General features: G+C 41.1%; 1 protein-coding gene and 5 non-coding genes across 6 annotated transcripts; all 6 read right to left on the bottom strand.

The window, feature by feature from the left end:
• Nucleotides 1–2,680: 2,680 nt before the first annotated feature.
• trnaa-agc lies at nt 2,681–2,753 on the bottom strand. Its single transcript has one exon. It is a non-coding gene; the product is annotated as a tRNA-Ala (tRNA).
• A 286-nt stretch (nt 2,754–3,039) lies between these two features.
• Nucleotides 3,040–3,112, bottom strand: trnaa-cgc. Its single transcript has one exon. It is a non-coding gene; the product is annotated as a tRNA-Ala (tRNA).
• A 5,612-nt stretch (nt 3,113–8,724) lies between these two features.
• On the bottom strand, nt 8,725–8,797 carry trnaa-agc. Its single transcript has one exon. It is a non-coding gene; the product is annotated as a tRNA-Ala (tRNA).
• A 487-nt stretch (nt 8,798–9,284) lies between these two features.
• Nucleotides 9,285–9,357, bottom strand: trnaa-agc. The gene has a single exon. It is a non-coding gene; the product is annotated as a tRNA-Ala (tRNA).
• Nucleotides 9,358–9,542: 185 nt separating this feature from the next.
• On the bottom strand, nt 9,543–9,630 carry trnay-gua. The gene is given in 2 exon segments: nt 9,543–9,578; nt 9,594–9,630. It is a non-coding gene; the product is annotated as a tRNA-Tyr (tRNA).
• A 383-nt stretch (nt 9,631–10,013) lies between these two features.
• tmem214 (transmembrane protein 214) lies at nt 10,014–24,552 on the bottom strand. Its single transcript, XM_031728783.2, has 17 exons — nt 24,269–24,552; nt 17,994–18,187; nt 17,634–17,784; nt 17,404–17,538; nt 16,485–16,567; nt 16,143–16,248; nt 15,352–15,433; nt 15,089–15,190; nt 14,801–14,942; nt 14,515–14,606; nt 14,341–14,389; nt 14,061–14,168; nt 13,414–13,531; nt 13,235–13,331; nt 12,751–12,919; nt 12,339–12,490; nt 10,014–11,057 (listed from the first exon to the last, which is right to left on the bottom strand). Exons 1-17 carry the CDS (start codon nt 24,420–24,422, stop codon nt 10,928–10,930), a joined length of 2,064 nt encoding a protein of 687 aa, XP_031584643.1. The 5' UTR covers nt 24,423–24,552; the 3' UTR covers nt 10,014–10,927.
• Nucleotides 24,553–24,621: the final 69 nt, after the last annotated feature.

Here is a 24,621-nt window from a genome sequence, read left to right as displayed (position 1 = left end):
CTGATCAAGCTTAAACGTGCCGCTGTTGTTTAGCGCGACATCCGCTGGTTTCCTCTTTCTGGCGTAAAGTGGGAGATAAACAAACAAGAGAGAAAAGCCGATCAGCTGATCATTGATCAGTTTCATGATTGAAGTAGCAACAGGAGAGGGAGGGGGAGAGAATGAGAGAAGAAGAGGCAGCTGACAGCGTAAAGACACAGAATAACTCCAGCTTTGTGTCTTTTTCCATTCTAGCTGAAGTCTGGGACAAACTGTGTTCCTTTTCACCTCAATACGAAACGCGTAATATTTTCTCTGAATACGGGGCGATTCCGTTTTTTACAGGACGGTTGGCAACTCTACTAACTAACCTTATGAATAAAATAAAGTTCACTATTAGTAACATCATAGCACCCACCCAGCTGTATAGAAACTCCGTCATGTTAGCTAGTACGCAGTATGAGTTATTGTAGCTAACGGTAAAAAGTCAGCATAACGAAAATAAACTTCTTACCTGAAGTTCAGTTCACCTGACACTCGGACCTGAGGCCGCCTCAGGTCTCTCCTCCTCCTGCCTCCCTCATTCCCTCATCCACCTGCTGGCCTCTGTGGTAGCTCCGCCATAGCCACCACCAAACAACTGAGTTATTTTTACACATCTGCCAGCATCTGGCCAATCCACCACCTTTCATTGTTTATACCCCCCCCTCCCAAAGAAAACAAAGAATGACCCTTTCCAGAGTCTTTATGACATGGAAAATCAGTACCATAGGTCTGTAATCCTAGCAACCACTGGGACCTGGCATCTTTGGTACAGAAATGAGGCATGATATCTTCCACAGCACCAGGACCCTCTGCAGCCTCAAGGTCATAACAGAATTTATTAACAACTCCACAAAGCTGGGGGTATAGTCCTTGAGGACACAGGGACTCACCCTTAAGTAATTCTCACCTCCTCTCTGTTGCCTGCTCTGAAGGCCCTGTTCTTGTCACTGAATCTCTCCCTTCGTAAGTATGTCCCTCTGTCTATTTTCAAACAACGGTAATTACACATATCTTCATCTCTTCCTCACCCTCTTTTTGGACTCCTCCTCCTTATTAAGCTACTTAGTTTTAGAAAAATTTCTAAATGAAGTTTCAAACCAAATGGGAAAAAAAACACATCCCAAGATGCCATGAATAGTTGTGGAAAAACGCTCAGTTTCCTCAGGGACAAGTTTTAGATTTTGGGCAGGTAGTTTTTAGTGCTGAATCTTTAAATGCAAAGGCTTACATTGTAGGAGGCTGTTCAGTACCCTCCTGTAATATTTAATTCTGCAGTACCATCCATCCATCCAACCATTTTCTTCCACTTATCCGGGGCCGGGTCGCGGGGGCAGCAGCCCAAGCAGAGAAGCCCAGACCTCCCTCTCCCCAGCCACCTCATCCAGCTTGTCCAGGGGAACACAAAGGCATTCCCAGGCCCCGTACTGCACCTCTAGTTATTAAGTTAAACATGTAAACAGGTTGACCCAAGGTCTCACAGTGGTTTGATCTGAAACCTCTGCTGATAATGACCCATGCCTTTTTTCAGTAAATGGTAAAAGTTACTACACCCCTCCTTCTTGTCATTTGCTGTGGTTTATGCTGCGGGATATGATTTATTTTTGGTGCTGCGTCTCCAAGAAGAGAATACACTGTCCTAAAATATCTGTTCAATTAACCAAATTAATTTTATTTTCATCTCTGAAATAATCTTTATGTATTTGCAGATTATTCACTTTCAAAGTCCGACCTGTCTTACACATTTTAAGACTATTTATCAGTGTCTGGTGATGTCATTCAAGCATGTCTCATATGGGGGATTAGCTCAAATGGTAGAGCGCTCGCTTAGCATGCGAGAGGTAGCGGGATTGATGCCCGCATTCTCCAAAAAATATTCTATTAGGCATCGTCACAAAAACAGAGGAGTTTACACAGTGAAATCCCTCTCATCACCTACCCAGACAGGCATTGTCTTTTCACCCCACAAAGATACTGTACATGTTCAAGCATACAATGGTAGCCCAACATCACAGAACTCTCAAATCACATTAAACACTGGTTGTCAACTGAGCGGACAATCATAATCAAGCACTTCATTTCAATCTATAGATTCAAGCTGCTCGTAATATTATTGGCTACCAGATGCCAATAGACCATAGATGACTGTGTTAAAAAGCTTTGAGTAATGAACCCTTTTCTATACAAGGTTCAGTGTTTCATCACCAGTAACCAACTACCTCATACACATAAAACTTAGAGTGTATTCAAAGTAAATAAAGTTTATTTATCTATTATACAGACTTTAAAGATAAACATTTTCTGTTGATAAAAAACTCAAATGTTAGAGCACTTGCTTCACATGCACAGGCAGTGAAAAAGAAAAAAAGGTGGCAGGCAGTAAATCTAGTTTAGGGTAAGTCTTTCTTTAACAGTGACCATTTCACTCCTCCATTGTTTTAGGGTGAAAAATGAAAAAAATACAGACAGTCCATCCTTTAGCTCTGTATAAGCAAAGCGCAGAGTCTAGACAGATGGGGGGTATTGCATGTAGACCTTGAACTGGGATTGCTGCTCCTTCCAGTGTAACTTTACTTAACCAGGAGTAGCTGAACACAGAGCTTTAAGGAATCTGTGGAAAGGAAATGTTTTTGTGTTGATGCTTAAAGGTACGGCCGTTTGGAGGATGCGGGCATCGATCCCGCTACCTCTCGCATGCTAAGCGAGCGCTCTACCATTTGAGCTAATCCCCCCTGTTTTCCTGCTGTAGCAAGATCACAATGCAATGACGTGTGCCACTGAAAATATATCAAGACATATGAGTTATTATTTGTCAGACTATATGAATCGCCCATTGATGATGGCTAAAGATTACATTGCTGTTTTCTGTTAAGGATATATTCCTGAGTCTTGTGACGTACTAATGAAAGGCCAGTAACAGTAAGGTCTGGTAGGGTAGCTAGTCACAGGGATTTAAGGGATTTGTTCCCTCTGCAAATTAAATGTTTTCATGATGAGGTTTAAAGTGAAACACCCGTTTGGAGGATGCGGGCATCGATCCCGCTACCTCTCGCATGCGAAGCGAGCGCTCTACCATTTGAGCTAATCCCCCTGTGGTTGCAACGTACACATGTCACATGATCTGTGGTGTTTCAGAGCTGCACATATGCAGTCCTGAGTACAGACACACCAGGGCTTTGCTTATGAACCTAGAACTGGGATTGCTCCTCTTTCCAAAAGTAGTTTAATGACATTTAGCTTCTAGTAGGGGTACCTGGTCACATGAACGTTTCAAATATTGTAAAGGCCATGCACAGAATATCAAGTCAATGCAGCACTTGAAATGATCTGTTACTTAGAAAAATGAATAAACTGCAATTGAAAAGTCTGGCTCATTGTTTTGAAAGGCAGAGTGCTCGTTTTGAATGGACAACTGTTCCTTGTTGCCCAAACTGCCACACTGCAAATTGGTTTTTTAAATATTTTTTTCCTTTCCAGGTAAGGAAATCCTAAAACGTTTGTTCTCTTAAATTAAAGCCACAGAGATGTGGTGTTTAGAAACAATGCATCTCAACTGTTCTGATACTCCTGATGCATACGGGATCCCTAGAGGTTTTCGAGAAGGCAGCTGTCCTTCTCTCCTGGATCGGCTGGAGCTTTCTTTAGGTGCCTTCCCAGCTTTGACAAAAGTCCAGCTGGAGTAACCACATTTACTCAGGGCATTCTTGATGTGATGTTCTTCTGCTTTTCTGGCCGCTGTGTCTGTGGGGATGGTGTTCGCTCTCTGTTGTAGCGTCCTGATGACACCCAGTTTATGCTCCATTGGATGATGAGAGTCAAACCTTAAATACTGATCCGTATGCGTAGGATTACGGTACACATCAGCTTTTAGATGTCCCCCATTACTGATGGAAATGTCACAATCTAAGAAGGCTACCCTTCCACTTCAGACAGTCTGTCACGCTCTTCCTGTAACCATTTCCTGGGTCTCGTTTCAGGGGCTCATAAGTATTTTCGTCACTGAGCAGTGACAAAATGTTCTCATGATAGTCTTGCTGGTCAATGGAGGTGTCATCCACATATCTGAACCAATGGCTTGGTGGTGTTCCAGGGTAGGATAGCAAAGCCCTCTTTTCCACTTCTTTCATGTACAAATTGGCCACGATGGGTGAAACCGGGGAACCCATGACACACCACTGTTTCTGCCTGTAGAACTGACCCTTGTATGTGAAGTAGGTGGTGGGTTTTGGTCAGTGGTTGTTGATCAATGGTCATGAGAATTTGCATAATTAAGATTAAGGAAGTGACCTCCTAGCCCATTGTTCCATCATTGGGCAGGTTTCAGTCATTATGCAAATGTACTGTTTATAAGATTGGGGAAACTTGCAGTCGGCTGAGACTGAAGAAGTCACTTGGATGAGTGACGAAATGTTTCTCCCACAAAACGCTACGTCCAGATGAACAGAATCAGCTTTTGGAGGTTGGTGCTTAAAGGTACGGCCGTTTGGAGGATGCGGGTATCGATGTCGCTACCTCACGCATGCTAAGCGCACGCTCTACCATTGGAACTAATCCCCCTGTGTCTCCTGCTGGTGCGAGAGCACAATGCAACAACGTGTGCCACTGAAACAATATCAAGACGCATTAGTTATTATTTGTCAGACTATATCAATCGCCCATTGATGATGACTAAAGATTACATTGCTTTTTTCTGTGAAGGATATATTCCTGAGTCTCGTGACAGACTAATGAATGCCCAGTAACAGTAAGGTCTGGTAGGGGTAGCTAGTCACAGGGATTTAAGGGATTTGTTCACTCTGCAAATTAAAGGTTTTCATAATGAGAAAGCAAATGCTTACTAACAGAGCAGCGAAGTGCACCCATGGCAGAAGAATCCACAGCCACTTCCAGGACAGCGCAGATACGCGGTGCATGCGGGAAGGCATGCAGGCCATCACCAACTAGAGGAAGACAACACCTGCCTATGATGATAACACCTCCATACCAGATGCGCTGAACAACTTCTATGCACGGTTTGATGCTTGAATGACGTGTTGGTCAGGAAGTCCATCCCCCCCTCACAATTACCAGGTTCTGTGTCTGACCTCTGCTGATGTGAGGTAAACTCTTCGCATAGTTAACCCGTGGAAAGCTGCTGGCCCAGATAACATCCCTTGGACAGTGCTCAGAGAATGTGCAGACCAGCTGACAGATATTAATGGGAAGGAGGTTCTGTATGTAGGAAAAGAAACACTGTTGAACCATGTGTGAAATAAATAAAGAAATGAAATGAAATGTCCTCACTGACATCTTCAACCTCTCCCTGAGCACTGCTGTCATCCCAACGTGCCTCAAGGCCACCACCATCGTCCCCATGCCAAAGAAGTCCCCAGTGTCCTGCCTCAACGACTACCGTCCTGTTGCACTCACACCCATCATGATGAAGTGCATCAAGAGCCTCGTCATGAGGCACATTAAGACCTCACACTGTGAGCTGCCACTCACACTGGACAAACTGTAGTTCATCTATCGCCCAAACAGATGACGCCATCGCCACCACCCTAAACCCTACAATAAAGGCGCATGTTATGCTGTTCACAGCCTTCAGTTCAGCATTCAACACAATCATTGCCCAGCACCTGATTTGAAAACTGCGCCTGCTGGGCCTGAACACCTCCCTCTGCAACTGGATCCTGGACTTTCTGAAGAAGAGACCTCAGACAGTCTGAATGGGTAACAGCATCTCCAACGCCACCACAATGACCACTGGAGCCCCTCAGGGCTGTTTGCTCAGCCCACTGCTGTTCACTCTGCTGACTCACAACTGTGCAGTAATGCACAGTTCGAACCACATCACGTTCACTGATGTCACGACTGTGGTGGGTCTCATCAACGTCCTGTTAAAATCTCCCAATTCTTTTAATCTTTGGGCTGAAGGAAGGACAATACTCGGTGTATAAATGCTCAATCAACAATATTTTATTTCCATACAATTCAACACTTAAGAGCATAAGAACGTCCAGACGGGAGAGATGCTTGCAGAGGGTCACAGCATGTTTCAAAATGGTGACGGGCTACTCAGCCTTTTATAGCCTCTAGTGGCCCCCACCTAGTCATAAAAAGCCTAAACATTCACATTCTTTCTCTCTTACGGCGCCTAAGTTATGACCTCGGCTCCCTGTCTTTCTGCTCTCTGTAAAGGTGGGGGCATGGAATGTGGTCTGTCTCTTCTGCTATCAGAACAAGGTCCTCTGCACCCAACATTCTCTTCATGATTCAGCAGTATGAAATGTCAAGAAACAGTGTAACACATTCAACAGTGTCTAATAATACAGGTCAATCCAATAGATCTAATGATTTTCACACTCTTTTAAGTCAGAAGTATAATGCAAACTAAAACTACATACTGATCACACATTCTATATTAAGGGGTATAATATGACCTACAACAGTTAACATAATTCAACTACTTTAACTACAGATATAAGATAACATATGATAACAGAATAATCTCACAGTCCTGAGCAGCTCCATCACTGTCTGGTATGGTAACTGCACTGTATCAGATCGAAATACCTTAGTGAGAGCAGCTGAGATTATTGGAGCCTCTCTTCCCTCCATCACAGACACTTATAGCACCCGAAGCATCCACAAAGCCACCAACATTGTGGGGGACCCCACACACTCTTCAGCCTGCTGCCTTCTGGAAAGAGGTACCGGAGCATCCGGTCCCAGACTGCGAAACAGTTTCTTCCCCCAAGCTGTAAGATTCCTGAACACTCAGTGACTGGAATGACACACACACACACAAACAAACACACAAACACACACACACACCTTCATACATGTCACTACCAAGCACTTATCTGCAGTATCTCACACACGCACAGCTTCAGACACCAAGTTTCTTTTTGCACAATTCTTAGTATTTTGCACATTTCCATTGCACTTGTCTCTGTATTGTCCTGTTGTGTCTAGTGTCGTGCCGTCTTGTCTTGTTGCAATTTTTGCACATTGCACTTCACGCAGTCCTGTGTTTGTCTGTTACATGTCATATGTAGTACCAGGGTCTTGGAGGAACGTTGTCTCGTTTTACTTTGTACTGTACCATTAAACATGGTTGAAATGACAATAAAAGCTACTTGAATTGACTTGAGAAATGTTTTCGTGATGATGCTTAAAGAGAAAAGCCCATTTGGAGGATGCGGACGTTGATCCTGCTACCTCTCGCATGCTAAGCAAAGTTAGGCAAAGTTACTTAAATTCCAGGATCTGGTTAATTACAATACATCCATAATCTTATACAAAGCCTTTAATAAACTTCTACCTACAAATTTACAAACTGTATTTGAAATTCGAGAAAGGGCTTATAATGTGAGAGGCTTCGGAGAATTTAAATTACCCAGAACTCGAACAACCCGTAAAGGTTTTTGTGTGTCTGTATGTGGTGTGAAAATCTGGAACAGTCTGAGTTTACAACTGAAACAATGCAAAAATATTCATAAATTTAAATTCCTCTACAAACAGTTGGTCTGGTCACAGTATACTCAATGATGGTTTTGGTGTGCTCTGTAATGTCTGTTCTCTTACCATTGCTGGTATGGATTCAAAGAAAAAAAAAAAAAAAGTGTATGTATGTACATATATGTGTAGATGTGTGTTTGTTACTATGTAATTATTATTGCCTGTTACCTGTGGTAACGCAATTTATAATTAATATATTTTGTATTAAGTTATGAAGGTTCTATTTGTTGTTTGCGAGCTCCTGTTGAGATGCCCGGGGCTGTTGATGTGTTGTTTGGTTTGCAATGATGGGCGTAGCTGTGGGAAGCTATTGTTTTTTGTTGATGAGTGAGTATAGGGGTGGGATTTAATAAGTTTTCTTCGTCCCACTCCTTTTCAGGTAAATTTGTTTTTTGTTTTTGTGCACCTTATGTTTAATATATGTATTTTGTTGTGCCTGAAATGAACAAATAAACAAACAAAAAACAAGTGCTCCTTCTGATTGTTTCAGAGCTGCACATATGCAGTTCTGAGTACAGGCACATGAGGGCTTTGCATATGAACTTTGAACTGGGATTGCTCCTCCTTCCAAAAGTTGTTTAATAACACTTAAGTTCTAGTTGGGGTACCTGGTCACATGAACTTTTTAGTCATTGTAAACGCCATGCACAGAATATCAAGTCAATGCAAGTAAACTTTTTACACAGTTTAATACAAAAAGCTCTAAAGCTAGTTAATTTTTCATGTGCGCTTGATTACATTTGCACTTTTTACCAAATGATAATAAGCTACCTCACAGTCATTTCATAGTAATGCCTCTCTTTCTTACATTCAGTGCTCTGCCATAGTTATTAGTGTTGAAGAAAACGTTGAAGCTGCAGATGTAACTTCTCTCTTGTGCCTCCAGGCGGCAGCACAGACACATCTACGGCTATCGGGGGGTCATAAACATACAAATATGTTTATTCTCTATTTCAGGTCGTTTCTTCATTCTACTAATTAAGATGATTTATTTAAAGTTATGTTTATATCAACTTCATATTTCATTAATATACACTGCCATATAGAAATAATAATTAATCAATCAGTTCCTGTTTGCTTTACAGGTTTTACGATTTACTCTTAGAATGTATTAGTCTCCATAAACAATAAACAGTTTTAAATCCCATGAATATTTAAAATGCTCTATTTAAAATATTTTAACACGTCAAAAACGGAGCTTGGAGGATGCGGGCATCGATCCCGCTACCTCTCGCATGCTAAGCGAGCGCTCTACCATTTGAGCTAATCCCCCTACGCTTCAGGTGCAGCCTGTTTGCCCTCCCAACCCGTAATATCATGACGATTTGTCAAGTCCTGATGATGTTAGGTCGTGTTTTCCAAAGAGATGTACGTAAAACGAGCGTACATGTGTAGAGTCATTCCAAACGGTTATGTTTCCTCATGTTCGGTCCCCGTAAGATATCGACGATTTGTCACCTAGCTTAAAATATTAGGCTTTGAAGGTGAGAACGTGTTGACAACAGGGACCTATAATAACTTATACAAAGACTCCCTGAGTTTGAAGTGTCGAACGAATTGATTTCAGTGAAATTCGTCGCAAAAACTTTCGTCAAAATGTAAATGTGACATTGGCATCTTCTTTATGTTTTGTGTCTCAGCCCCCTCCCCCCCAAAAAATTACCAATTTTTAAAATAATCATATTTTCTAGTTGGTCTGGTTGGTTGCATTTTGCAACTTGAGAGTTAAAACAAACTCACGCCAACGAAACACAAAAATTTGGAGGATGCGGGCATCGATCCCGCTACCTCTCGCATGCTAAGCGAGCGCTCTACCATTTGAGCTAATCCCCCTTTAAGTGCGCTGCCTTGTAACCTGATATAATATATATGTAATCGCGTTGGGCTATAGCCAGGAGAGTCTGTTTGTTTGCTAGCAATGGTGCTGGTTCGGCTAATGAACTGTATCTACTATGTAATCTGTATTCGATCGTTGCGCTTGAACACCGTGAGAGAGAGAGGGAAAAAAAAAAGTCACCTCCTTCGAGCCGGATTTGAACCAGCGACCTAAGGATGTCTAATGAACTCCTCTACAGTCCTCCGCTCTACCAACTGAGCTATCGAAGGGGATGGTATCCCGTCCCCACAGTGTTTGTCTATAAGCGGGAGCGCTTCTCAGCAGGCGAGAGGAAGAAGCTGATTTACTGGGACAAGATACGTTTTTGAGAGTACTGCTGAGTCAGCGACACTTGACTGAAAATACATACCCAGGGTACTCTTCTCACATTGATCTATATTAAAAGGTGGTGAGACAAATTTGTTTCTTCTTAAGATGCCCCTGAATACACATATCTAATAATTATATTTTAATAAGAACATACATATGCGAAATTGAAGTTTGAGGGCAAATCCCCAAGTCATGAAAAGACAACTGTTAACAAGGTGGTCTCTATTATTTGCTGTGTAGCTAGTGGCACAATTGCGTAAATCAGCTGATAAAAACACTGCAGTGGGGTTGGAGTCTTTATTACAAATCATTTACATTACAAAGTAAGACATTAGTCTCTTCCATATCATCTTGTTTACAGGGGGCGGTTAGTTAAGTAAAATGTCCAGAGGAGGGCGTTTCTCAGATTTGAGCATACAGGATGACAACGCTGGCATCACTGATCCACGCAGGCACAAACACAGAAATGCATTGACCTTCAGGTACATGATGCCGGTGCTTCTTGCAGCTCGGGCAAGAAGCTTCTGCTGGTAGGTGAAGCATAAGAAAATGGGACAGAAACAAAGCAGCAGAAACAGACAGATTTTTTTCTTCTGGACTGATGTGAGAAGACTGTGTTCACAACCGCACTCTGGATGAGCAAATCCACCTGGAGACACGATTCCCTAGTTAGGTTTGACAAGGGGTTTGCACACACAGGACCAGGTGTTGAAGATGACTTGACCCTCTGATGAGGTTTCCAGTGGCTTGGAGAAGTTTCTGACCTGTTCCCTGCCTTTACCAACTTTCATAACACTTTTTTCATTATATTTAAATAAAAACGTTTTATAAATCATCTACAAACCTATATTTTCTATAAATTACAGAACCTGCTTAACCCAGAGGCTCAAGCAGTGGCAGAAATTTGCAGTATAAAACTCAGGGAGAGAGAAAGAAGGGTACGACCTCCGTATCCAGCAGTGACAAAAAGTCTGATAGAAAAAAAACAAACATCTAAACAACACCAAACTGATTTTAAAATTTAACCAAAACCAGAGACAAAAAGGGTCTTTTTGAGTGAGCTCGTTTCCCTCTGACCCTGCGGCACCCACTTGCGTCACATAGGACATGACAGCCTCACGCTGGGCCAGAGTGTGTGTGTTGGTGTGTTTACAGTATACAGAGCTTCCTGTGTGCATATTGTGTGTGTGTATTGCGTTATCCCGCTCGAGTGAGCAAATCCTGGGCCCATGTCTTGATTGCCGAGGTCGTGTGTTGGAGTAGCTGCCACGTCGAGTTGGTAAAGGACAAGGCGTGGCCCTGCAGACATGATACAGACACCTCCCCACTGCAACAGAGAAAGTCAAAAATCACTCACTGCAGCTTTAATGATTCTTTTAGCTCCTTTTAAACAATACAAACAAACACATTTGGCTACTACACTATTGATGACTGGTTTAAGTAACAGGCGAGACGTATTTGATGGTCAATTTGTGGGAATGCTCATGATTTTCAAATATCTAGATAGTCGTTAAATTGTTGGGAAAAAATTAAATAGTAATAATCCATTTTTCCATAAATCACCACCATAGCACTCCCAGCTGATTCCAGAATGGTTTGGATCATTTAGAGTTACAAAGCAAAATTATCCCTGGTGAGGAGTCAGACTCAGTGCGAAGAGAAGATGATATACAGACTAATCAATGATGATGCCGCTTACATTTAAGCCAGGCCTGCATTAGAGGATCTTAAATCAAGCACCTTGGTGGTTGGGCCTTAATGGGCCACATCAGCAGGCATCCAGTGTTATATACATCTGGTGGTCAAAGGAGGAGGCCTTAGCGGTCTGCTCCGCAGTTTCTGAACTCGTTCTCGGGGTCTTGTTCATGAGTATACAGAGCAGGAGATTGACAGATCATTACAGAGTTCATCTGTCAATCACCTCAGAGGTTATCAACAGCCAAGGAAATGGCCACTGATGCATCTCTGCTTTAGACTGCTGCTCTCTCAACCGAGACCTGGACAGGTGTCAGAGGATGAATGATGGAAAAATAGTCTGATTGTTTATCAGCAGGGTGCAACTACCTGACTCCAGTAAACAGAAGAAGAGCACACTGCTGAGAAGTGAAATGTGTGTGTGGTGCTGTGACGGTACTATGCAAATAGGAGAAACATACACAGACAAAGCCTACAAAGACCTGCCAAAAACTCTGGTGAGCGACTCCCTCAAAGAACAAATAGAAACGAGGTCCAAACTCCAGCAAGATAAACTGGCATGTCACTACATCTGTCAGTGCAACTGGTAACCTGCACACATTTCTCAGTGGCTTCAATAAAACACAGCAATAAGTAAAAGTGAATCACGTTTCATCCCAACAAGCACCATAACGAGGGCTTCATAGTTAAATCATTGTTGCAGCAGTGCCACAGATTCTTACAGTTAGTCAGCCCAGAGATACGGTGTCTTCATTTTAGTCAGATTATTCTAATACAAGCTGTGCTGTTCTTCTTGTTTAACCCTACAGGCCAAATACATCTTTGTGAAACCAGTCCCAGCTGGTTTAACTGCCCCAGACTCAGGCATGTAGTAATAAAGATTAACTGTTAAAGAGCTGCTGTTAGTACTGACTTGCAAGAGTCCTCTAAGTTAGTCCATGCTCTCTGTAGCAGGTTAGATGTGTACGCCAGCGCTGGCAGGATGTAGTTTTGATGTAGGAAGATGAGGAGCTCCTTCAAATATGCCATAGCCTGGAACACACTCTCTGGGGTGTTGGTGTTCACCTGGACAAAGACATGCAACACAATCAGAGTCAGACTGAGGTTATCTGTTAGTTTCTTATGTAATGCTCAAAAGTTTAATTAAGGGGGAAAAAGTGACACAGTATAAACACAAATAAATCCACAAAAGGATGAAATGCCAATCCAGCTGGACTGTTTAATATACACCCAGAAAGCTGTGCTTCACCCCCCCCTCAAAACAAAAAATTGTACTTCAACATTTAAATGTTTAAGGTCAGGTGCAGCTGTAGCCATGGCCTTACCCATTCTATGACAAGCGGTGTGGTTTCTTTAACCCAGACAATAAACCGTGAGGTGTTTTCAGAGATGAAGACGGCTGCTGATTTTGCCTTTTCCAAACCTTGTTCCGTTACTGGACCCAAAACCCGGACACACTCAGAGTAATAATAAGGAGTGTTTGTCTCCAACCAGCTACAGAAAATACAAAACACACAATACAGACAATAATGATTAAAACTGCAATCTTCATTAGAGGAAAAATGGAAGAAAAGAAAAAGCCACAGAATTTTATTTATTTTTTTTTTTTTTAAAGCAAATAATTTTATGACAGAACAGTAGGTTAATCTAATAAATCTATATTAATATAGTATTCTAAATAAAAGCCAACAAACCACAGGGAATAAAACACTGTGTGCCTGAGCATTATCAGGAAGTGAGTCAGAAGCTTGTTTTAGATTTTAGGGATCATTTTTAAGTGTCGGCTCTGTTGACTAGAAATGATCGTACCTGAAGCCCTGCTTTGAGTAGACTGTTATTTTGCTCCAGGCCTGCTGAGATACAGCTGTGATCCCTGAGGAGTGCAGATACCTGGCTGTGATGGAATCTGAAATGCAATATAAAAACAATGAGTAGGCCACAGATACAAAGATAGGCGAATATGGTGATTAAACAGCACTCTGACAGACCTGCGACAGAGCCGTTTGATCTGACATCGTGGGCGATGAAGCCGGCAACGAACACGAGCAGAACCAGAAGCAGCTTGGACCAGGGAAACCCGTGACCACGCATCTTTACCTGCAGGTTCTGGAGAATCACAAAGCACATGTCAAATACGGTTCATAATCCAAGTGTTAGCTTTATGATTGCATACATGTCTAGCTGTTGCCCAAGAAGCAGGGATAATGTCAGAAGAAGTTTTTAAACAGGATTTGCACATGCTCATTCATGCATTCATCTTTCCAGTACTAACATTTGCAACTCACCAGGCTCTTCAGTTCAGTAACTCTGCCCTAGATTGCCCTTGGAAACTACCCAGTAAGTCCCAAAACAGTCGTTCCAATATCACAACTCTACTGATCTCTTTAATAGGCTTTCAAATTAATATTCTTCTCTTCATTCCTTTAGTTTTAGTTCCTAAATTTATATCTTATTTTTTTAAGGTTTTTATGCCTTCTGTCAGCACTTTATAAATATTGTTTGTTTTCATATTGTGGAGGTGCTTCAGGATTTAATATTACACGATCTTCATGTCTAACCCAGACTTTTTTGGAATCATGAGTTTAATTTTAAACAAACATCTCTTTATCAAACATGAACAGGCTGACTTGCTCACCTGGCACAGGCTATTGCACTCCTGAAGGTCATGAGATTCAATGGTGTCTCTCATTTCTTCGTTGGTCACTCTAAATGACTGGATCGTTTCCTCGAGGTTCTTCCGAAGCTAAAAGAAGTCCAAGTAAAACACAGTGATGGAATTAAAAGACAATAAAAATACCAGTTACATTAAAACTGCATTATTAATCAGGTTAAACAGGCTTTGATGTTTAAATAAAAGTATCCCTGGGAGGTGCGTTTGGTTTATGAACCAACAGACATCGGGACAGGACTCGTACCTTTGGTGGAAGGATGTTCCAGGACTTTAATAAGTGGTTCAAAAGCAAACTGAGGAAAGAAAGCAGTGAGTCAGCTTATGTACTAGTTTGAAATCATCTTGATTTGTACCGTTTACCTTATGTGGAGATATGATCATAAAAAAAAGACAAAAAAATAAATGGTCCACAGGTTACCTGGACTGGGGTAGGTGTTTGGTGTAGAGCTGCCTCCACACTCCTAAGCTCTGAACATCCACACACAGACACTCAGTCATACTGCTGAGCAGCTGCAAGAAGCAGAAGATAATGAGGTTAATTTTTATAGTTTTACTCACAATGTATTCTTTGACATCGTTTAGTGAGAACACAATTTTATTGAGCCATTCTGCTTTATTTAATCACTTTTGTTAAAGATCGTGTTGTGATGGCTGCTGTAACAGTACAGTAGCAGCAGGACTGTATACAGAATTGTGGGTCTCACCTCCCTCTTCATGTCATCAGGACAGTGTGGCGTGGCTCTGGACAGAAATGACGGCAGGTACGTGTGCAACGTGTTCTCTGGCTTGGCTCCAAATGCGAGGACCTTCAGTCGAGGATACAAACGCCTCAGCTGCTCCTGCAGACTGTAATAACAAACAGAAAAAAAATATATTAGGACTCAGCTCAGAACGTAGATAACATTTTTGCAATGCTTTTATTTCTAAACAGAGATTATGAACAGTCTGAGATGTCTTGCTGTTGGTCTGTGTTTGCACTGGTTTACATTTACCTTGATGACAGGGCGTTCTTTGGCATGAAAGCAAAATCAAGCAAAGGAAAGAACTCTTTTGGACCCATAATACCAAATCCCTTTGTCAGGTTTGAATGAAGTCTGGGAAAAGAATTAAAGTATGTTGAAATATCCATGACATTCAAATTAAAGGTATCACTGGTAATGATCTTAATAGTTCAAATAGTACAAATGAATGGAAAGGAAGTGACTGGAAGATGAAGAAATTTGAGAAATTTCATGGATTTCTGAGTCAGACTTACGAGAGAAGTCTCTCCAGATAGGCGATGGCATATGAGGACAGAGACTTCACTCCCAGCACAGGGAGCATGATGCCCAGCCACACTGAAACAAATAACAATTTTTTTTAGTTTAGGAACTTTTTCCTTCTGTTAAAGTGAAAATATATATATATGTTTAATCACAACTTGGGTGTAATTTCATACTTAAATAGTAATTTTAGACACCATTTTCCCCTAACTTTCATTGCAATTTTGCACTGTAAATATTTAATATAATCACATAAGTTTTGACATACGGGAGCCCAGACATCAACGTCAAACAAGAAATTTTCCAAAAGTGGTTTCCACCCACATTCCCTCACATCCTGCCATTTTGTTTTTATCAACATGAGGAATACTTTAGCATATTAAGCTCAGAATGTGTTTTCACTTGCCTTCAAGCAGTCAAACAGAATAAAATAAAGGGGATGAAAGATGAAAGCTGTTACATAATTTTCTAATAATATTCACCCTCCCATGCCCACATTCTGCAGACTCACAGTCTCACCAAACACCAGACAAACACTTGGAGCACCAGCAGCTATCACGGGGGAATATTACTGCTCTAATGTGCTCTGTTGCTTCAGTGAACCCCAACCCAGAATGTCTGTCTTCACACATTGTTGGGAAAGTGGGAGAAAGGGGAAAACAGACAGACCTCGACTAATACAGGGCAAATGCCTACTTGTTCAGAGCAGTTTTGGGCTTTATAGATATGCAGTAATGTAAAATATTTAAATTATTGTGTGCCTCTGTGTAAAAGTGTTTATTACCTCTTAGACCCTGGCTGAGATCATAAAATCCTGCTTGGCCCAGAGCCCACATGATGGTCAAACACTTTACTGGACGATTCTGAACCGACCGCAACATTTCCAAATACTGCAGAACAGGAACAAGGAGAGGGGAGAGTTTTACAATATAACAATGCAAAATTATTCCAACAGACAAATCCAGCAATACCCACTCTGGAACTATAATACATAATTTGATAATATTACACATGTCTAGAAAAGTTAGGAAAAATATAGCTAGAGCTTTTAGTGTAATAACATGCAGAGCAGGAAAAGAGCAGCAAAGCTGCTGATTATTTGCCGGAGTGACAGTCACACACTCACCTCTGGCAGATTTTGGGTGGCTATTTTGGGTTTGTCCTGTAGGACTGCCTGAATGCAAACTCTGTAGCCATGTAGAGGTTCTCCTGGAAATAAAAACAATAAGCGTTAGGTACATTTTCGAGTTCTTATGAATTTTTATTTCATCCTGGTGACCTTGCTGACTGTTTACTTACAATGCTCTTGGTTCAAGTTTGTTAAAAGGTAAACACTGGTAATTTGAGGTTTGAGTCATGATCAGTTTTGACCCCACCCTAGCGTTGAACCATAACAGTGGTTTTTGCACTGATTAGAACTTTTTTTGTCCCCTGACTGCCAAGACAGTCACACCACAAGACACATCACTTTCTTTCACAGCAGTGCACTTTTGCTCCTCGCTAAAAGCTTCTTTAGTTTAGCTCGTGCAAAGATCAATCTAGATCAATAGATCAATCTAGACATAACAAAAGCTTTTTGCAAGTGAATACAAGGAAGGAACATAATGATTGCCTGCAGCTGCCTTTCTTTCAGGGTCTCTCACCTCATCTGCTTTCAGATGTTGGCTTCAGGCCTGTCGCTGCCTTGTAGGCTTTGCGAGGCAGACAAGTATGCCCACCACCTGGCCTTCTCTTCACCTCTGTCTGTGCTGCCATTGAGGTGAGATGTTTTTTTATAGTCAAAGACAACCACTAACCTGGGCATAAATCCCACATCCCCCCACCTATTTACCCCCTTGTTTATTTGCTTGTATTTATTTGGTTTATATGTAACGTTTTATATGTTTTATATTCAATCAGAATATTATTTCAACTTACAGAACATTCAAGTTTATTAGTGAGATTTCTGCAGCTTTAGTATTTTGGCGCATTTTTCCCTGTCTGTTAATGTTCTACTAAGTAAAGTCACATCAATAAAAGGATGTAAGAGGTTCTCCTGGGTTTACCTGACTGCCTGTCCAACTCCCTGAGCATAGTGTAAACACAGTGGTCGAAGAAATCTGGCAGAGCGCTGCTGCAACGTCCGATGAGGCCTTTGATCACGCCCTTCAGCTCTTTTCCTGTAAGGCAGTATGGGTAGTCTGGGACAGAAAAGACAAACAGGAAGACTTAAGTACTGAAATGCTTTAACTGTGCGATAAATAAATGGGCATATCAAAATAAGAGTCTGCCTGACCATAAGGGTGGCTGCTGAGTGTGGGCTCCGTATCCTGGGCAGTTAAATGGAGGTTGAGGTATCCCGCCAGGTCTTTGATCCAAACCGAAGGGTTTTCTGGAAACAGGGTCTGACTGCGAGCCAACTGCTGCTTCAGGTCTGCAACATCCAGCTGAAGACAGGACAAGAGAAAAATATCAGCACTGGAGTCTCAAAAAGAACACACCCTTCAACCAAAGGCTAGATTGGTTTCAGCATGTGACAGTTGGCTTTGAAGATGCAACAATGCTGCTTTGTTTAGAGATCATTTCGGGTCATTTCTTTCACTAAATTTCCACCGAGTTTAATATCAGCCAATATAAGAAAATGTCTCTTACTAACCGCTTTGAAGGCCTCCTCGAGGGTTTTGTAAGTTGTGGGAGAGGCCGTATTGCTCGAATGCGACTTCTTGGGTGGTTTACTTGATGAGGGCTTCTTGTTTTGAGGATCGGATGGTGGAGGAACCTGCTCCTTGTTCTGCTTCTTTCCCACCTTCTCCACGCTGTCATACAGACTCTCTGACATCTTCACGGGCGCTGAAGGACAAAACAAAGCAGCTGCAGTGAAATGCAGTGACTCCTCTATCCTGACTGAGTCCTAAAAATCAAGTTACTCCCCTCAGCGTCTTGCTTACCCCCTTCTGCCCTCCCTCCACGCCTTGCGTAATGGGCTGTTACCCAAAGGAATATTTGTGGCACACTCAATACAATTCACAAAGGACTGGAGTTAAGCACCAACAGCATTCCAGCTCTCCCCCTTGTGTGTTACTTGTCAAACAGTTTTGCAGACGTATACAAAGTTAAGAACGCCTGATATTTTTAGAGCCTGTACTTTGATATTAAATCAATACTTATTTGCAATAACAAGTAATTGTATTTATAAGATGTCAAAGCTCTCTCACTGGCCGAAAGCAGCAATACATTGAAATAGACCCTGTTCTGCTTTTATTCATTTCCCATCAAATACCTGCAGCTTGGAATAAATCTGACACCTTTACAGACTGTGGGGAAATCGGTGAGCAATTTAACTGCTTACCAGTTTTTACTCTGTTGGTGATGAATCATTTTGTCACTCTGCAAAACACACCAGGGGTGGATGGGAGGAACTAAGATCACTTTTCTTTACATTTAAGCTGGTTAATGAGGTGATTTGATAAACGACTCAAATTGGCCTTTTACCTATGAAGCTTTTATAGTGATCACAGTAATATGGGCTGCTTCTGTTGGCTCTAGAAAAATGTTTTCCTTCACTCCAACTCAGGCCATTGTGTCAGTCACAGTGCTGCCTCTTTCCTGCACTCCGTTTCAGAATGGAGCTCCTTTTTAAACTCTACCTGTGATCATAACTGAGCTGCTGTGCTTTTTCATGAGAAAAATAGAAGTTGGACTGAACCAAATAAAGCTTTAGTCACACATGTGGCTTTAGAGTCAGCGTTTCTCTATTTTTAGTCTCAAACATGAGTAAAACACACGGCGTTCAACACTGGACAACCAGTGTCACTCTGTGTTTTCCAGGCTTCCTTTAAAATTAAAGCAAGAATAAAATACTGTTTGTCTTGTTTGCTTCACAGGTGATCTCATAACTGTTGGTGGTGGAAATGGCAGCACAGGTCCAAAGAGGCCAATCACGTTACCTTTTCTTCCCTGACCCAAGGTACAGGGGATCAACTTAAACCAGTAGTACTGCCTGAATACTACTACACAGGATAGTAAAACTCAATTTAAATCTACAGCGTTAAAGCTTCTGTGTAACTCATGCTAAAGACTTCTACAGCTAAAGCAGATGTCACCACCAGCTGTTGACTGATCATTCAAGCTGAACATGTCGCTGAGAACATTACACCTATATTTAGTCAGTGTGTTAACTGCAAAACTAAAGCTAGTCCTCATGCCCCTGAACTGAATCAGCTGGAAGCAGGCATCAAGACCAGACATGTCAGTCATATTGAATCAAACATGTCAGGAAGCAAAGCGCTGACATTCAGGTCCTGTACTACAAGCAAGTTCAACATATCCATTATCTCCTTTATTTAGTTTTGCTTTAAATCTGAAATCACTTACTCCAACATAAAAAATACAGCGGTGAAAGATGGTCATTATCAAATTGATGAGTCAACTCAGGAATTATGAATCTAGCTAAAAGTCCATGAACATGAAAGTGGCGATAACAACTTAAAAGCATGAAAAGGTTAGGTGACCGCAGTGTGGCATGTTTTACAGAGAAGCTCAAAATATAATGAGAGAAACATATGAAGAGGTTTAACAAGCATGCGAGTTTGTGTGATAGTGGGAGAGCTGCATAGTATGCAAGCCAAATGCTGCATGAATGTGTGCTTGTGTGTGTTCATGACTTGAACTGGAAAAATGCTATAACAATGTTTAAAGTCAGGGAGGAAAGTTACCACCATCAAACCTTTAGGATTAAGGCATGGGAAGACCTGTCTATATTTACAATCTTGTAATCTTTGGTATCTTGTGCTCAGCTGTTTTCTTGTGGCCTGCAGGACAGTTTCATCTGTATTTTTTCAGCTGAGAAATGAAAAACAAACAAACAAACAAACAAACAACAACAACAAATTTGTGTGAGGTCTAAAAATACTAGAAAATAAATAAAACTAAATAAAAAACACTGAATTTCAGCCCACCCCAGGCCTATAACTCTGAAAATACATTAATATGGAGGTTAAATTATGCAAGGCTTCAACAAATATACCAATGTTTTTGCACCCAATAAATAAAGAAATAAATCAGCTGATTCTGAGAGGGGGAAGGGGGACGGGGAAGGTGATGAAACTGATATTTCATGGAATGATTCTGCTGAAACAGTAGACTCCCTGGTTAATTATCAAGGTTTTAACAAAATGTGGAGCTTGAAATGTCTTTTCTCATGGCATCATATGACTCAGAAATCCTTGCAACCTTATCTGGGACCTTGTGCACTATTGTCTGTAGTGGATAATCACTTAAAGTCTAAGTGAACAGGGAACGTTAAGTGAATTGGTTGGTTTCTTTAAAACCAACCAATTAACATCTGTTTAAAAAAAGAAGCACATGACTGCAGACTTAGGGAAATACCAGCAGTCCTTTTAAATGACAAACGGTTCAAAACAAAGACAGGAGTCTCCTGATGGGTGATTGGCTTCGCTCAGCAAAGAGGGAAGGCATTCTAAAATTTTAGAGCAATAAGAAGCAAAAAGCTGATAAAAGTTTAACTGAAGGTTGGATTACAGAAGGTTTACCATACTAAACATTTATTTTTCTGAATGAATCGTGCTGTATCTTCAATCTTTATCTGCACGTTTCTGAGATTAGGGAGTTGCATGGAAATTGAGCTGTGAAAATAATTAAATAACACGATTAATATAATCCAACTGAAGTGTAAAAATGTTTCCCATGTGGGACTCAAACTGGTCTCTGGTGTGAGCAGTAAAATTATTAACCCCCGCTCTCTCTAAATGTCGCCTTTTTCCCTCTTTGAAACTAGAAATATTCTTTTTATTTTGTGTGTACATGGATACAAGTCAGTATGAGAGAGAGCCCAAAATATTGCCCAGATTAAATGTTGTGACCATTTCATGAACTGTCACAAGACTGTGCTGCTGGCTCTCTAGCAACTTCCTCACACTGGACTCCCGCTGATGACAGCAGTCCCTTTTCCGCTTTCCAAACTTGGTCAGCTCAGCGTAGTAACACTTGAACCAGTTCTTCACCTGCTGCAGGTTCTAGTTCTAGATCTTATGTGGGTTCTCCAGAGCAGAGAAAGGACTAATGTTTTCAGCTTCCAGCTGAAGTCCAAGATGGCGTAGTTAAAATCAGCCTGATTGAGACGACAGACTCCGGATAGCTGAAAGATATCAAGGAGGGAAGTGACAACAAAGCCAGCAAGTCGAGAAACATGTGATGGACCAGAGCTAGCTAAACTTTCAAAATAAGAGCGAAGAATACATTTTCATGACTCTAAATCTTTTCGATTGTGTCTATGACTTCCAGCAGTCATTCACCCTATGCTTTACATATGAGGCTGGTGCTGGGCGAGGCAGCTATAAGCTGTTGTATTATGACTGGGCTCAAAAGCTCCACAGTGAAAGAACAACTAACAGGATCTCACATTTTACTGTCTACAGTCAGACTCCCTGGTGATTTTAATAGTAGATTTTTCATCTCAGTTTTATGAAATTATTTAAAACTACCTCAAAGAAACAACAGTTTTGGGATCATTTTTGGTGTAATTTACTACAAGAAGCATATTAGCAGAAATCATTAACATGTGACAGCTTTCAGATTATAGTTTCTATCAAGCGAAAATACCAAAAAGAATAAATAAATACAATTTTACTGCCCTTATACCATTGTCCACTCTAAGGCAATAATAGCTGAGATGATGTCTGAGATGCTTTTAAGCTTCATTAAATTCAAGCTTTATCGTTCTCACATGTTTAGACATGTGGGAACAAAAAGTTGAACATTGTTATCATACAAGCAGTTCTTTATTTGTCAGGGACCAAAACAATGACCTCATAAGAGAAAAGATGCCTTGTACCAGATTTATCTACTAGCTAATTCCCATCTGCAGTCCCTGGGCAGGTATGCACAATCATAAACATCACTGATTTTAAAGGGCTTTTTAAATAATGCAAAAAGCAAAGGCAGAGACATTTACCACTCTTCTCTGTGACTTAAGAGGATCCAAGCTTCACACTCTTATCTGTTGAACACTTACATAATGCCTGATTTTGCTGCAACACTTTTCTTGCTCTACCACATATGTAATCCCTCCAGGCTGAAGTGAAAAAAAAAATCCTCCAGTTTTATGTGTCAAAACCACAGACCCAAAAGTAACAGCCTCATGATCAAGTGCTGATGAAAGCCTTTAAGAGACAAACTGAGATTTGGCAAAATGTCTTTCTGAATGTGTGATTCTGTTGTTTGCGTTAATAAAATGATTCACATGAAGTGTTGGAGAGTTAATTTACTAAACAGATAGGGTTTATTTCTTATAAGCTTTAGGCGAAAGCTTTACACCACTTACCCACTGAATCAGCCATAGTGATCAGACTTTGGACAGTAAGATTCAGTGATAAAAATGAAGCAGAAACAAACAGCTCCAGCAAAGTGAGATATAATCATTTTGTGATGATCATCCAAAAATCAAAAGACTCAGTGAAGCCTCTTCAAGCTGCTATTGTTAGATTTAGAAAGTATTTTGGTCAATTTAAGGGTAGAAATCGATCAGAGGTCAGTAAATAATATGTTGGCCTTGTGAAGAGTCATATCTAACACATATAAAGGTAACCGTCTTTGACATGGTAGGAGACACCAGGCGGAACTCTAAACAGAGGTAACAGCAGGGTTTGTTTGGTACGTAACATGTGATAAAACACAAATTAATTCTGGTTCTTAAAACATGGCAGAAAAAAAAAATGAATAAGTAGATTAGGAGCTCCAGATTAAGTACGGGCTTCATACTCCGTAAAAACAAAACATCATTAGGTTGACATAATGTTTCAGCAATGTGGTAGATTGAAGCAGCTGGTAATACAGTCTTAATATCACCTAACTGCACGTCTAAACTTGTCATAGCAACGTTACTGAATTAGGTTTCATTTTCCCATTTTTAAAGGTGTAAATCAAATTACTGAGTTTAGCACATTATTCCAACTTTGGGGACATTTCTGGTTAACAGTGAGAATTCTCCTGATGCCACTGATAGTAATAAAAGGAGGACAAGTTTGAGATCCAACACTCCAGCGACTTTATTCATGCGAGGAATGTCAGTAGAATCTTCACTCCATGTTTGATCAGAAGACACGTAAAAACCTGAGTAAACATTACTTGATAAAAAGTTGTTAGCAGGAAAAAATTTTAAAAATCAAAATTAGCAACGCTATTTATATTATTTGTTGTCACTGTGGTTATCATCTACTGTAGAACACCAGAAGGCTCAAACAAAAACATAACTCTGACCCTGCTATGAATCAAGTCATTGATTACCTCGAGGATTATAGGTAAACAGGAACAGTAAGTTATATTGTTACTAATAGGAGTCCTGCTACATAAGTAAGAAAATAAAGTCAGAAAAGTAAAGTAATAACAAAATAGAGTAACGAGTTTAATCTATTTATATAAACGATGATAATAGCTGTGATAACTGTTTATGAGGCATAAAGCTTAAGTAAAACAATGGCTAAACGTGTAGCACAAGATTTAAATGGCCACGTTGTTAAATATTTACCCCCAGAGCAATGACAGGCGAGGTAAAAACAAACTAATGCTGCTTAACGTTATACAGATCAGCTCCAAGATGATAAAAACACCTTCAGGCTCGTTCGAAAGCGCAGCTGAAGAGAAGTCAAAGGTCAAAAAACAGCTCACACATGCTGACAGACTCTCAGTGCTGACGTTCACTTTGTTGACACTGCTAACGAGCTAACTAGCAGCACGAAGCACAAAGGCCGCTCAGCTAGTAGTTTAAAATTCACGCCGACACACGGACTTAAGGTAGAGCCACTCAGAGGTGAGCTAGTAAAACCGCAGACGGTGTGAGATAAAATGAATACAAGGAAGTAATGCTGCGTGAGGTTGAGCTTCAGCAGGTAGCAGTGGGCCGTGTTCACTTACGTCTGGACGGCTGGTTAGATTCGCCCAGGGCTTTCCTTCCCCCGCTGGCTTTCTTGTCGGCCGCTGTCTTGCCTCCTCCGCCGGAGTTGTTGCTGTTTTTCTTGCCTTTCTTCACCACCTCCCATTTTCCGACCGAGCCGTTATTTGAAGCCATGTCTCCGGGTCCAGATGGGCTGTTATTAGTTCGGGTACCGTGACTTCCTGCCTCCTTCCTCCCTGCTGCTGAATGAACGAGAGGATGTTGCGTAAATTGCTCTGAGCGTTTAACCGTCCGCGTGCCACGTCTCTATGTCGGCATGACGTCAGAGTGACGCGTTTGGACCGTTAACTTTCGTATTCGTGGCCGAACGGAA

This window comes from Oreochromis aureus, linkage group 15 (assembly GCF_013358895.1).
Source record: "Oreochromis aureus strain Israel breed Guangdong linkage group 15, ZZ_aureus, whole genome shotgun sequence".
Taxonomy (NCBI): domain Eukaryota; kingdom Metazoa; phylum Chordata; class Actinopteri; order Cichliformes; family Cichlidae; genus Oreochromis; species Oreochromis aureus.
This window is presented reverse-complemented; position numbering and strand designations above follow the sequence as displayed.